This window comes from Myxine glutinosa, chromosome 1 (genome assembly GCF_964187855.1).
Source record: "Myxine glutinosa chromosome 1, kmMyxGlut1.1, whole genome shotgun sequence".
Lineage (NCBI taxonomy): Eukaryota > Metazoa > Chordata > Myxini > Myxiniformes > Myxinidae > Myxine > Myxine glutinosa.
Window position 1 is genome coordinate 413,780,983 of NC_136261.1, and position 15,833 is coordinate 413,796,815.

The 15,833-nt window shown below is 49.3% G+C and overlaps 1 protein-coding gene across 1 annotated transcript in view; it reads left to right on the plus strand.

The window, feature by feature from the left end:
- Positions 1–2,258: 2,258 nt before the first annotated feature.
- LOC137419989 (uncharacterized) overlaps positions 2,259–15,833 on the plus strand; it is a 94,378-nt gene continuing 80,803 nt past the window's right edge. Inside the window, exons 1-5 of the mRNA XM_078785911.1 lie at positions 2,259–2,301; positions 3,403–3,417; positions 3,637–3,713; positions 3,848–3,942; positions 4,108–4,243. Of these exons, the coding sequence (XP_078642037.1) occupies positions 2,259–2,301; positions 3,403–3,417; positions 3,637–3,713; positions 3,848–3,942; positions 4,108–4,243 (366 nt within the window). The remainder of the gene's footprint in view (positions 2,302–3,402; positions 3,418–3,636; positions 3,714–3,847; positions 3,943–4,107; positions 4,244–15,833) is intronic.

Below are 15,833 nucleotides of genomic sequence, written 5' to 3' on the forward strand. Positions count from 1 at the left end.
TAATGATGTTACCACCCCCGACAGGTATCTGATCCCGCACATCCAAGACTTCTCCGCCCGTTTGGCAGGACGGGTCATTTTTTCGAAGATCGATTTGATACGGGGATACCACCAGGTACCTGTCAGGTCGGCCGATGTCCCAAAAACGGCCGTCATCATGCCGTTTGGCTTATTCGAATTCCTTCGAATGCCATTTGGCCTCAAGAACACGGCTCAGGCGTTCCAGCGCTTGATGGACGGCGTGCTGCGCGACCTGCCGTTCCTCTTCGTCTACCTGGACGACATCCTCGTCGCCAGCGCGTCCCGGGCCGAGCACCTCCTCCATCTCCGAACGCTGTTCGGGCGCCTCAGCGAGCATGGCCTAATCGTCAACCCGGCCAAATGCCACTTCAGCACGACGGCCGTTGATTTTTTGGGCCACCACATCACCAAGAACGGGGCCGTGCCGCTGCCAACCAAGGTCGAGGCCATCACCGCGTTTCTGCGTCCCCGCTCCATCAAGGCCCTGCAGGAGTTCTTCGGAATGGTGAATTTCTATCACCGCTTCGTGCCCCGCGCTGCTCAACTCATGCGGCCCCTCTACGAAGCCCTCCGGGGCAAGCCGGCCAAACACGACGTCGTCTGGTCCGCAGCCATGGACGCGGCATTTACATGCTCAAAGCGCGCCCTCGCCGACGCAACACTGCTCGCTCACCCAGTGTTCAACGCTCCCATCGCCCTCACCACGGATGCCTCCGACTCCGCGGTGGGCGCCGTACATGAGCAATGGGTGAATGGGGTTTGGCAGCCACTCGCTTTTTTCAGCCGGCAACTCCGGCCGAACGAGCTCAAATATAGCACATTTGACCGTGAGCTCCTTGGTCTACACCTGGCCGTTCGCCATTTCCGCCACCTCTTGGAGGGCCGACCCTTCACGGCGTTCGTCGACCACAAGCCATTAGTTTACGCAATGGCCAAAGTCACGGAGCCGTGGTCGGCCCGCCAACAGCGCCACCTCTCCGCCGTGTCGGAGTTTACCACGGACATCCGGCACGTCGCCGGCAAAGACAACGCCGTGGCCGACTGTCTTTCTCGGGCCAGCGTGAACGCGGTCCACCTCGGCGTGGACTTCGCGCTTATGGCGGCTGACCAAACCACCGACACCACGGTGCAAGCCCTCCGGGCGGCGGACACGGGCCTCTGCCTGGCCGACATCCCCTTCGCGGACACTGTCCTGCTCTGCGACGTCTCCCAAGGCCAGCCTCGCCCCGTCGTGCCCGTTACCTGGCAACACCGCATCTTCGCCTACCTCCACGGCCTTTCCACCCGGGCCGGAAAGCTTCCCAGAAGCTGGTGTCAGCGCGATTCGTCTGGCACGGCCTTCAACGGGATGTCCGCGATTGGACCAGCACCTGCATGGCCTGCCAACAGGCCAAGGTCCACTGACACACCCAGGCCCCGCTGGCACCTTTCACCGTGCCCGAACGACGTTTCGACCACGTCAACGTGGACCTGGTGGGCCCCCTCCCCCCTTCACGGGGTTTCACACACCTCACCATGGTGGACAGGACCACCAGGTGGCCGGAGGCCGTTCCCCTCGTCTCCACCACCACCGCCAACGTGGCGCAGGCTTTCATCGCCACCTGGGTCGCCCGCTTCGGCGCACCGGCGGACATCTCATCGGACCGCGGGCCGCAGTTCACCTCCGAGCTGTGGGGCGCGGTCGCCCGCAACCTGGGGGTAAAGCTCCACCGTACCACGGCCTACCACCCCCAAGCCAACGGGTTGTGCGAGCGGTTCCACCGCTCCATGAAGGCCGCGCTCATGGCCGGCCTTCAGGACGGCGGTTGGGCCGACAGGCTGCCGTGGGTCCTTTTGGGCCTCTGCACGGCCCCCAAGGAGGACCTCCGGGCGTCCACCGCCGAGCTTGTCTACGGCCAGGCGCTACGCGTCCCGGGCGAATTCGTGCCCGACGCTACCAGTCCCTGGTCCACAGCTCACCAGCGCTCGGACCTCCAGGAGACTGCCCGACGGTTTGCCCCCATGCCAACGTCCCACCACGGTGACCCCCAGTCCTACGTCCCCCCAGCGCTTCGCACAGCGGAGTACGTTTTTGTGCGTCATGACGCACACCGGGGGCCACTCCGGCCGCCGTACGACGGGCCCTGCCGGGTCCTGCAATGGGACGACAAGTCGTTCGTCCTCGACATCGGCGGCAGGTCGGACCGGATTTCGGTGGACCGCCTGAAGCCGGCGCACGTGGACGTCGGCCAACCGCCATGGTTGGCACTTCCTCCGCAGCGAGGCCGCCCCCCATCCACGGTTCCCCCCACTCGACCACCCACCACCACACCGGACCCCCCCCCCCCACGACACTCCAGAGGTCGCTTCGGCCGGGTCATCAGGACCCCCCTTAAATTGACCCTGCCGGTGCAAGTCGATTCTGGGGGGGCGTGTGTAGCGGTTACCGCTGGGTATACACAATCGCATTGCACCTGCCAAGGACGCGGCCAGGGAGCGATCACCATGCCAGGCTCGCCCAGGCCGCCCGGACAGGCCCAGACGCGTCTCTCCCGGACATGCCCGGACTCGCCTTTCCCGGGTTCGCCCGAGCCGCCCGGGCACGCCCGGTCTCGTCTTTCCCGGGCATGCCCAGACTCGCCTTTCCAGGGCTCACCCAGGACGCCCGGGCACGCCCAGTCTCGCCTATCCAGGGCTCGCCCAGGACGCCCGGGCATGCCCGCTCTCGCCTTTCCAGGGCTCACCCAGGACGCCCGGGCACGTCCAGACTCGCCTTTCCAGGGCTCGCCCAGGACGCTCGGGCACGCCCAGCCTCGTCTTTTCAGGGCTCGCCCAGGACGCCCGGGCATGCCCGCTCTCGCCTTTCCAGGGCTCGCCCAGGACGCCCGGGCACGTCCAGACTCGACTTTCCAGGGTTCGCCCAGGACGCCCGGGCACGCCCGATCTCGCCTTTCCCGGGCGAACGCTCCGGCATAATGTGTATATATATTGCTGCCCGATAAACGGGCTTTTCAGAGTACCCGAGTTGATTTGACACAATAAAGAAACTCGGACGAATTCCAGCTTTTTGTCGCGTCCATTCTTTCGATTCGAGTTGGAGCACAGCTCCTTCAATATAACTGTATTATATAATACATGATATTGCAAGTCCGTTGAAGTTATGGGTTGTTATAGGAAGTTATAGGTAGTATCAGATTGAACTATAAGTCCTATACACAGGATGTACGAGGTCTATACCGTTCAGGAATATGCTTTTCCAGATCTTCATCACTGTCCTGAGTGGCATTTTCGCAAAGGTGTCTACGCAAATGTAAACATTAATTTTTGGATTCCTCATGCCCTGAATATTCCAAAAATGTATAGTTTTGCTAATCTACCAAAATTTTGAACGAAAAAACATAGTGAACCTGACTACAGGTGAGTTCGATACATGTTTGTTACCTGTTAAAAAGTCAGACAAGTTTTCGGAATCCTTTTTAACATAACAGGAATGTAAATAAAATGTGGGGAGTGACACATTGATTTTATATCAAAAAATTATTTTAAAAAACAGGGAATATCAATTAATTGTTTCATAATTTGTACCTCAAATTGAATGTTACGTCACATAATGATTTTACATTGGTCATTTCACAGGGATTCACTGGATTATTAGATTCAATGAAAACGGTGTTATAATGCAAATATACAATGCAAGGAAACTTGATGCATGTGTACACGTCACGGGGTGTTGTTTCGGGTGTTCACTTGTTGCATAACACACACACCGTAACACCTACACATTCACCGCCTAGAGGGTGATTATGGCATACAGTGGTGACGTACTTCCGGCGTCACTTCCGGTCAGGACATGGAACATGACTTGCTTGAACTGACATCGGCTCCGTGTTCTTTTCCACAAGCGGCTGAAACAGTGATCGGGTCGGATCTTCTGAGGAAAAGGTTTGTTCGGAGTTTCTCATTTTATTATTAATACTGAGCAAGATATTCTGTAAAACGATAATTTGAAGTGATTCTTCACAATATTAACAGAGAGATCGGACGAACATTATGATTATACAGAGCAAGATATGGCAAAGAGTTGTGGATGGATTATTGGGAATCTAGGGGGATGAGACTTGTAAGAGAGAAGAAGAAGAAGAAGAGGAAGAGGAAGACGGGACTGATTCGATTTCGGTTTAGGGCCGAATCCAGATCATGTCTATCAGTGGATACAAAACGTCACCTGTTTATCCTGGTGGAGGTTTGTGTGATATCGAGTGACGGTCTACTTCGTTACCTGTTAAACTAATCCTGGTGTTGGCTTCATGTTTAATGTGGCTGATTTAAGATGTCAGGGTCACGTCGTTAAAATAACACCAGGTGTGTTGACCAAGCGTGTCGTCTTTTTGAAGTCGGCAAAATGAGTACGAGGCTCCCGGGAACAGGGGGCACTGCATCAGCGGCGCGCGAAACTGGAAGTGGGTTGTTTTTGAGGGGAACATGTCTTTGGTCTTGGTGACAGAAATCATCAATTTTCAACAGATTCACTTGATGTGTGTTTAGATATATTCTTGTAAAAATGCCAGGAGCATAGAAAAGGCCCCTCTATTTGTTATGTGCCATGTGGCAAACAATAGAAAAGGCCCCTTTATATGGTACGTGGCAAACTATAGAGAAGGCCCCTCTCCATGGTATGTGCCACGTGGCAAACTATAGAAAAGGCCCCTTTGTATGGTACGTGCCATGTGGCAAACGACAGAAAAGGCCCCTTTGTATGGCATGTGCCATGTGCCATGTGGCAAACTATAGAAAAGGCCCCTTTACATGGTATGTGTCAAACGACAGAAAAGGCCCCTTTATATGGTATGGTGCAAACTATAGAAAAGGCCCCTCTATATGGCATGTGCCATGTGGCAAACTATAGAAAAGGCCCCTTTACATGGTATGTGTCAAACGACAGAAAAGGCCCCTTTATATGGTATGGTGGAAACTATAGAAAAGGCCCCTCTATATGGTATGGTGCAAACTATAGAAAAGGCCCCTCTATATGGTATTTGCCATGTGGCAAACTATAGAAAAGGCCCCTTTGTATGGTATGTGACAAACTATAGAAAAGGCCCCTTTGTATGGTATGTGGCAAACTATAGAAAAGGCCCCTTTACATGGGATGTGCCATGTGACAAACCATAGAAAAGGCCCCTTTGTATGGTATGTGGCAAACGACGGAAAAGGCCCATTTATATGGTACGTGCCATGTGGCAAACTATAGAAAAGGCTCCTCCATATGGGATATGACAAACTATAGAAAAGGCCCCTTTGTATGGTATGTGGCATGTGGCAAACTATAGAAAAGGCCACTTTGTATGGTATGTGACAAACTATAGAAAAGGCCCCTTTGTATGGTATGTGCCATGTGGCAAACTATAGAAAAGGCCCCTTTGTATGGCATGTGCCATGTGGCAACGATAGAAAAGGCCCCTTTGTATGGTATGTGACAAACTATATAGAATGCCCCTTTGTATGGAATGTGACAAACTATAGAAAAGGCCCCTTTGTATGGTATGTGACAAACTATAGAAAAGGCCCCTTTGTATGGTATGTGGCAAACTATAGAAATTGCCCCTTTGTATGGTACGTGCCATGTGCCAGACTATACCCAAGGCCCCTTTATATGGTACGTGCTATGTGACAAACTATAGAAAAGGCCCCTTTATATGGTACTAGCTGAGGTACCCGGGTTGAATAAGAATAATACAAATATATGATGAAAAGAACATGTATATTTTAGAGCAATATCACAGTACATTTCCTACATGACGTTTTGTCAATTTTCAATTTCTCAAAACCTCTTGGTATACAACATTTCTGGTTTTCTTACTTGGTGCCAAGACATAAAGATTGCTTGCTTTTCCAACCCTCGAGCAGCCCACGTACAGCTGGCCATGGGAAGTACCCGGCATCGCCGGGCGGGGGAAGGGAGGGGAGGAGGAAGGGGAGGGAAGGGGAATGGGGGGGGGGGAGGAGAGGGTGGGGAGGGGGATGGGGGAGTGGAGGGGAAGGGAGGGAGGGGGAGTGGAGGGGAAGGGGGGAGGGGGAGGGGGGAGGGGAGGGGAGGGAGAGGGGGGAGGGAGAGGGGGGAGGGGAGGGAGGAGGGGAGAGGGAGAGGGAACGGCTAGCTTGGCAAGCGATAGCAGGCTTTTTACTTTTATTTTTACCTCAATGAGGGCTATATATATAGTCCGTGCTTGGAGCCTTCAAGTTCAACATAAAGTTTTTTTAATGAAAAATAATGCAGATGTGTAACAATCCACCAATGCAAGTTCAGAAATGAATGCAGATCCTTTACTTTGCGATACAAACGCAATTCCCGCCATTTCCACTCACGATCGAGGCCTCCACAGTGACCGCGCCTCTTATTCCTCCTACAAATTCGTCTCACTTCTTTCACTCAAAATGCACGAAATTCTGCCGCATGAAATTATGTAGAGGCCTCGTTGGGGGGATATAAGGTAGATAAGGAAGGCGTTGTAACAGAAGAATCAAAATAAAAGTGGAAGAACATTTGGAAATGGGAGCTATTCTGGACCCACAGCCAAACCCGACAAACCATTGCAATACACCCCGAACGTCTAGCGCCGCCACAAACTACACCATGGAATTGCAGCTGGCGCGGTTTTTTTAAACCATTGATATTAAAATAAAACGTAGCCTAAAACCACCGGGATTTTATGCTGATTCCGAATCTGTGTCTAAAACTTTTCTCCGATGTGTAGTTCTTGAGTTATAAGCGGACATCCAGACAGACACACACACACACACACACACACACACACACACACACACACACACACACACACACACACACACACACACACACACAGACAGACACTCCTCCTTTATATATAGAGATGTGGCAAACTATAGAAAAGGCCCCTTTGTATGGTATGTGCCACGTAGCAAACTCTAGAAAAAGGCCCCTTTATATGGTATGTGGCAAACAACAGAAAAGGCCAATTTATATGGTATGTGCCATGTGGCAAACTACAGATTAGGCCCCTTTATATGATATGTGCCATGTGGCAAACTATAGAAAAGTCCTCTTTGTATGGTACGTGCCATGTGGCAAAGTATAGAAAGCCCCTTTATATGGTATGTGGCAAACTATAGAAAGCCCCTTTATAGTATATGGTATGTGGTGAACGATAGAAAAGGCCCCTTAATAGGGTATGTGGCAAACTATAGAAAAGGCCCCTTTGTATGGTATGTGGCAAACTACAGAAAGGCCCCTTTATATGGTATGTGCCATGTGGCAAACTATGGAAAAGGCCCCTGTATATGGTATGTGCCACGTTATATGGTATGCGCAATGTGGCAAACTATAGAAAGGCCCCTTAATATGGTACGTGCCATGTAGCAAACTATAGAAAAGCCCCTTTATATGGTACGTGCTGTGTGGAAAACTAGAGAAAAGGCCCCTTTATATGGTATGTGGCAAACTATAGAAAAGGCCCCTTTATATGGTATGTGCCGTGTGGCAAACTATAGAAAAAATGCCCCTTTATATGGTATGTGGCAAACTATAGAAAAGCCCCTTTATATGGTATGTGCTGTGTGGAAAACTATAGAAAAGGCCCCTTTATATGGTATGTGGCAAACTATAGAAAAGGCCTCTTTATATGGTACTAGCTGAGGTACCCGGGTTGAATAAGAATAATACAAATATATGATGAAAAGACATGTATATTTTAGAGCAATATCACAGTACATTTCCTACATGACGTTTTGTCAATTTTCAATTTCTCAAAACCTCTTGGTATACAACATTTCTGGTTTTTCTTACTTGGTGCCAAGACATAAAGATTGCTTGCTTTTCCAACCCTCGAGCAGCCCACGTACAGCTGGCCATGGGAAGTACCCGGCATCGCCGGGCGGGGGAAGGGAGGGGAGGAGGAAGGGGAGGGAAGGGGAACGGGGGGGGGGGGGGAGGAGAGGGTGGGGAGGGGGAGGGGGAGGGGGGAGTGGAGGGGAAGGGAGGGAGGGGGAGTAGAGGGGAAGGGGGGAGGGGGAGGGGGGAGGGGAGGGGAGGGAGAGGGGGGAGGGGAGGGAGGAGGGGAGAGGGAGAGGGAACGGCTAGCTTGGCAAGCGATAGCAGGCTTTTTACTTTTATTTTTACCTCAATGAGGTCTATATATATAGTCCGTGCTTGGAGCCTTCAAGTTCAACATAAAGTTTTTTTAATGAAAAATAATGCAGATGTGTAACAATCCACCAATGCAAGTTCAGAAATGAATGCAGATCCTTTACTTTGCGATACAAACGCAATTCCCGCCATTTCCACTCACGATCGAGGCCTCCACAGTGACCGCGCCTCTTATTCCTCCTACAACTTCGTCTCACTTCTTTCACTCAAAATGCACGAAATTCTGCCGCATGAAATTATGTAGAGGCCTCGTTGGGGGGATATAAGGTAGATAAGGCGTTGTAACAGAAGAATCAAAATAAAAGTGGAAGAACATTTGGAAATGGGAGCTATTCTGGACCCACAGCCAAACCCGACAAACCATTGCAATACACCCCGAACGTCTAGCGCCGCCACAAACTACACCATGGAATTGCAGCTGGCGCGGTTTTTTTAAACCATTGATATTAAAATAAAACGTAGCCTAAAACCACCGGGATTTTATGCTGATTCCGAATCTGTGTCTAAAACTTTTCTCCGATGTGTAGTTCTTGAGTTATAAGCGGACATCCAGACAGACACACACACACACACACACACACACACACACACACACACACACACACACACACACACACACACACACACACACACACAGACAGACACTCCTCCTTTATATATAGAGATGTGGCAAACTATAGAAAAGGCCCCTTTGTATGGTATGTGCCACGTAGCAAACTCTAGAAAAAGGCCCCTTTATATGGTATGTGGCAAACAACAGAAAAGGCCAATTTATATGGTATGTGCCATGTGGCAAACTACAGATTAGGCCCCTTTATATGATATGTGCCATGTGGCAAACTATAGAAAAGGCCTCTTTGTATGGTACGTGCCATGTGGCAAAGTATAGAAAGCCCCTTTATATGGTATGTGGCAAACTATAGAAAGCCCCTTTATAGTATATGGTATGTGGTGAACGATAGAAAAGGCCCCTTAATAGGGTATGTGGCAAACTATAGAAAAGGCCCCTTTGTATGGTATGTGGCAAACTACAGAAAGGCCCCTTTATATGGTATGTGCCATGTGGCAAACTATGGAAAAGGCCCCTGTATATGGTATGTGCCACGTTATATGGTATGCGCAATGTGGCAAACTATAGAAAGGGCCCCTTAATATGGTACGTGCCATGTAGCAAACTATAGAAAAGCCCCTTTATATGGTACGTGCTGTGTGGAAAACTAGAGAAAAGGCCCCTTTATATGGTATGTGGCAAACTATAGAAAAGGCCCCTTTATATGGTACGTGCCGTGTGGCAAACTATAGAAAATGCCCTTTATATGGTATGTGGCAAACTATAGAAAAGCCCCTTTATATGGTATGTGCTGTGTGAAAACTATAGAAAAGGCCCCTTTATATGGTATGTGGCAAACTATAGAAAAGGCCTCTTTATATGGTACGTGCCATGTGGCAAACTATAGAAAAGGCCCCTTTATATGGTATGTGCCATGTGGCGAACTATAGAAAAGGCCCTTTTTATGGTGTGTGCCACGTGGCAAACGATAGAAGAGGCCCCTTTATATGGTATGTGCAAACGATTGAAAAGGCCCCTTTATATGGTATGTGCCATGTGGCAAACTACAGAAAAGGCCCCTTTATATGGTATGTGTGTCCCATGTGGCAAACTATAGAAAAGGTCCCTTTATATGGTATGCGCCATGTGGCAAACTTGAGAAAAGGCCCCTTTATATGGTATGCTCAATGTGGCAAACTACAGAAAAGGCCCCTTTATATGGTATGCGCAATGTGGCAAACTATAGAAAAGGCTCCTTTATATGGTATGTGCCATGTGGCAAACTAAATAAAATGCTCCTTTTTTGGTGTGTGCCATGTGGCACATGATAGAAAAGAAGGGATATTCTTGGGAAAAATGGCAATGATTCATACAGCTGCATGAACAAGTAAATTTATTTTATTTGCTCGATGTAGGGCGCCCCTTCATATGAACATTCATAGAACGTTACTTGGTTCCTCCTAAGAACACAAGGGTAATCCAGCATGCACATGAGATTTTTGAATGCCCCTTAGTTTGGGACATTCAAATCCAACCAGCCGTTCCGAAGATATGAATAGTTTTGTGTGCCGTGCCGTCATTAATCCAATCGGCCAGATATTGTCATTTATTGAAACGAAGACGTTCTTTGTCGGGTTCGTGTGAAGCAACCAGAAGGCCTAGAGAGCTGCGGGTGGACTCATTTGTTAGGCCTGGATCCTATCTCATCTGTCATTAAGTTGTACATGTCTGTGATAATCTGGTGGACTGGGAGAAGAGATCGTGGGAGACCATCGGCCTGTTCGACCACTTGCGCTTGCGCAGTGTTGACGCGATCGATGCATTGGAATGTTTGAAGGTACGGCGAGGCGATCATGAGAACGAAATGGCAGTCTATAATATGCTTGAAGAACTTAATGATTTTCAGAATAAATACATTTTAAAATAACTTATTAAGCTTGTGTTCATTATTTACAAAAAGGCCGACCTGTCCCATTGGCTATCTTTAATTTCTCTCTGGATAGCGCCACGGCAGATGAGGAGGACCGCATGGCATGAGGACACAAAAAACAACACCTTTATATGTGCAATCCATGCTTTTCAAAAAAAGAAAAAAAAAGAAAAAACTCATCGCCACATCAATTCTGGAACTTTGGTCTGACCAGAGATCAGCAATATATTTTTTTCGGCCTTATTTGGCATTTTGTACCTAGATAAGGAATGTCCCTTCTTTTCTATAGTTTGCCACATGGCACGTACCATATAAAGGAGCCTTTTCTTTGCCCCTGGCATTTTTCCCAAGAATGCCCTTTCTTGTAACATGTTAGAATGATAAGGTGGTGCAATAGCCACTGGATAAAATGGTGGTAAAACCTGGAACATTTTTTTACTTTACACTTTCAAATGTTCATTTAAATTGAATTAAATACTTGAATATTATTTAACAAAAATCGCCTTCATAATACTCGTACTTTCAAGACGCATGGTATTGTCATGCAACGCCGATTAACATCAGAGTTGCGGATAGCCTAAACGGTCTTATTGGAGGCAACTACCCAAACACGGATTCGGCTATGGCCGTGCAGGAGGAAGAAGGGAAATGGAGGCTGCGGTGAAAGCACTTAACTGCAGAACGCCGGCGTAGCTCCGGTCCTGTGAGAGGAAATTAACTCAGGCGGCACAGGTTTGAATGGGGGATGCAAAATAATACAAGGGTTTATTCAAATGAAAAAGGCAGGACAGGAAAATGCGTGCCGATAATAAAATAAGGTAGCTAAATTGGGATCCCACACACAACAGATTTCAAACACGAGACGAGGGAGATGAATACGAAAATAAAAACGTCCGTTATGTAATTGGGTATGCGGAGCTCGGTCTTAGCTGTCTTGTCGTCTTCAATTCCCGGCCTGGAAGAATCCTCCATCCGCCTCGCACGCCCCGCTAGGCCCGAGCCAACGCCCTCGCCGCTGCACCCGAGGTCCGTGCACCAAGCTCCAAAGCACCCCGAGGTCCCACAGCAGGACAGCGAGCTCCACTCGGGCTACACCTCAGCCCAACTCGGGTCGGGGTCTCTGAACTGCGCTGCCAGGATTCCAACTGCTTGGGATCAACTACTGAACTGCGAAGTGACAGGAATCCAACTGCTCTGGGTCAGATCTTCTCAACTGCACAATGGCCACTGTGCACATGAACTCTTGACTCAGATCTCACTCCTCACTCTGGTGCAGACGAACTCTTGACTCAGATCTAACTCCTCACTCTGGTGCACACGAACTCTCGATCCAACTCTGAACTGAACTGCCAGCCAAGGCGTCCGGCGCTGATAATATCTCTGGCCGGTGACGTCAGCATTGGCGCAATGCTCTGCCAATCAGAGCCTCCATCGACTCGCCGGCTCGTCCAGGGGCATGCCCACTGCGCCACTCTCACTCCCGTCCCCGCTTCCTTGGTCTCAGCACGTGCTATGCGAGGCGGGTAGGCCTCTCAGAGGTGCAAATGGTGGCGGCCATTATCGGCGGCGTTCTAGCCCGATTTCTTCCTGAGTCATGTCAGGGGGGAAGGGCGTCATTAATGTTATACTAAAGGTCATAACTAGTGTCTATGTGGTCTGTAGTGCTATAAGGGACAAAGGTTTGGTTAACAGCTGAGACATACAAGGGCTCTACTCATTAACCCCGACACGACCTAACACACGAGTCTCCTGGTAGATTCACAGTTATACAACTTGACCGACAAAACACCTAAACACACAGAACTTATTACAGGTAGATTCCCTATCGTGACAGTCGAAGCATGTTACCTACTCAGATCTACGCTGCTCTACATATATCACTACCCAAATTCGTAACAGTATATTGAAGTGTGGTTGCACAATGGCCTACCTCTTTGGCCTACCTCTTTGGCAAGCAAGTTGTGTGCGCAGCACCACACCTCACTGGTGACCCCGACGTGATATGAACACGCAACCTTGATCTGGACCACCCCCCGCCAGCGGCTCTGCCTCCGCGTCGAGGCCGCCCCCCAGCGGTCGGACCCCCGGCACCCCCGCCAGCAGCTCTGCCTCCACGTCGAGGCCGCCCCCCGGCGGTCGGACCCCCGGCACCCCACAGCCCCGCCGTCCCGCCACCCCCCAGACCTGCACCCATCACCAGGGGGCGTTTCGGCCGGGTCATCCGGCTTCCCCGCAAACTCACCCTTCAGGTGCGCGGAATTCTGGGGGGGCGCGTGTGGCGGACACAAGCAAGGGACACAAATTCAGCGCACCAGCAGGTGGCGCGAACTTCCAGGCGGGGAACTGGAATGCATGCCCCGCCTATCGACCGACCGGCCACGCCCGGGGACGAGGCGTGGCCTCGGCACATATATGCGGGCTCTCAGCTCTAGCCCGCCCAGTGCTGCAGTTCGAGCTTTCATAATAAAGACTCTTGGTTTTATCAAACGCGTTGTGGCCGACCTCTTTGGCAAGCAAGTTGTGTGCGCAGCACCACACTTAAATATAAACCACCTTTAGAGGCCATTTGTTCACCCGCTGTGCCCCATTTTGAAAGATTTATTATCAATCAGCATCTAATGAATGTGAGTTTTTATAAACAGAGACAAAAACAAACCCAGAGTAAACTAGAGGAGACCATACGGCCCGTTATGCTGTGCCACATCCACACCAGGCAAATTTCATCCACCAAAACGATGCAATTTCATTTGGGGAATGAGGAAAGAAATGTGGATGAGATGATGTGGCACAACCAGGGATATCCCAAGCGTGTCAAATACAAATGGGGAAACACAATTATTTTAATTGTTTAAATAACAAAAAGAGAAAAAGCAATCTTTTGTGTTATTTTTTCAGAGGTGGGTGTTGGGGGGGCTGTGGGGTGCCGGGGGTCCGACCGCCGGGGGGCGGCCTCAACGCGGAGGCAGAGCTGCTGGCGGGGGGTGGTCCGGATCAAGGTTGCGTGTTCATATCACGTCGGGGTCACCAGTGAGGTGTGGTGCTGCGCACACAACTTGCTTGCCAAAGAGGTAGGCCACAACACGTTTGATAAAACCAAGAGTCTTTATTATGAAAGCTCGAACTGCAGCACTGGGCGGGCTCGAGCTTAGAGCCCGCATATATGTGCCGAGGCCACGCCTCGTCCCCGGGCGTGGCCGGTCGGTCAATAGGCGGGGCATGCATTCCAGTTCCCCGCCTGGACGTCCGCGCCACCTGCTGGTGCGCTGATTTCGTGTCCCTTGCTTGTGTCCGCCACAATATATTGATATTTAGCATGAGAAGGCCTGGCATGTAAGAGGGACAGGATTGTTGTGAAGAAGACTCGATGCAGTACGAGGCCGATTGTCGCTGTGGTCTGTGTTTATCAATAGAACGTCCATCTTCTAAACTGTGACTCAACGTCGGCGTGTTAAAGTGCTCAAGGCCATACTGGTGATGGATGAGACCGCTTCAGTGGCGCTAAATTTCTGGATTTTTTTCACGATCTTTTATATCATTATTTTATGAAAATTGAAGTATGCATTTGGACACTTAGTGAGGCCTCATATGGAATATTGTTTGTGGTTTTGGTCACCACAAGTCTGGAAAGAAATAGCTGCTATAGAGAGGGTTCAGCACAGGCCTACTCGAGATTGATTCCAGGCCGAACTAGACTCAACTACGAGGAGTGCCTGAAGGAGACAGCTTTATAAGGAGGCGGTTATGATGGGATATGATGGATGTTTAAGATAATGAAGGGTACAGACAAAATAAGTGCAGAATAATTCTACAGCAGAGACAGTGACAGGACCAGGGACCAACAACAACAACAATCGGCATTTTAAGGTTATTTCCCTGCTGAGAGGGGGTTAGCCTTGCGGTCCCCATGACGATCTTCTCCATTTTGCCCTATTTTCGGCATCTCCCCTTGTTAACCCCCTTGCCTGCATTTCTTCTTCCACCACCTTTAGCCAAGTCTTTCTCGGTCTTCCCCGTCCTCGACTTCCTTCTACATTCATTTCCATCACTCTTCTCAACCAGTCACTTTCATCCTGCCTCAACACTTGACCAAACCATCTCAACCTGTTTCTCTTCACAGCATCCATCACAGGCTCCTTTCCCATCATCTTTCACAATTCGTTATTTGTCTTCCTCTCTCTCAACGATAGTCCGCACATCCACCGAACCATTCGCATTTCCACCCTTTGCAGCCTTTTTTGCTGCTCTACGTTCATTACCCATGTTTCGCTCCCATAAATCATGACATTTCTCACACATGCAGCATCCACCTTTCCCTTCAGCTTCAACGCAACTCCCCTCCTCGTCAGCAGGCCACTCAGTGCTGACTCTCAAGCTTCGATCTTGTATACAAAAAAAAACAATGATGTCAATGACAACATAACCAATGGATAAGTTTAAATTTGGATTTGATTGTGGTGAAGAAGACTCTGCTAATATGGATGTGTCGTAGAAAGCCGAATGACACTTTGTTCTGTGTTGATCAATAAAGTGTACATCTTCTAAACTGCGACTCAACATCGGCTTGTTACATTGTGCAAGTCCATACTGGTGATGGATGAGACTGCTTCAGTAGCGCTACACTTCTGGATTTTTAAAAACGATCTTTAATATCATTATTTTAATAAAATTGAAGTATGTACTTGAGCACTTAGTGAGGCCTCATTCAGAATTTTGTTTCCATTTTTGGTCACCACAAGTCGGAAAGACATAGCTACGGTCGAGAGGCTTCAGTACAGGCCTACTTGATTGATTCCGGGCCCAGCTAGACTCAACTAATTTAGGGTGCCTGAAAAAGATGGCTTTATACATTAGAAAGGAGGCAGTTATGATGGGATGTGATAGATGTTTAAGATAATTAAGGGTATAGACGAAATAAGTGCAGAAAAATTATTCAGCAGAGACAGTGACTGGATCAGGGGCCATAGCCTAGTAAAGAAAAGAAGAGTTAATACGGTGGTAAGGTAAGGGTCTTTCACTGAGAGAGTAGTTAATGCATAAGATGGTTTCCGAGAAAGGCGGTGGCAAGAGAATCAATATATAAGTTTAAATTAGGATTAGATAGGTACCTGGAAGCATTAGAGATAGAAGAGTGTCGGGATATTGGCAAGACGTTTGTGACATGCGCATGGATT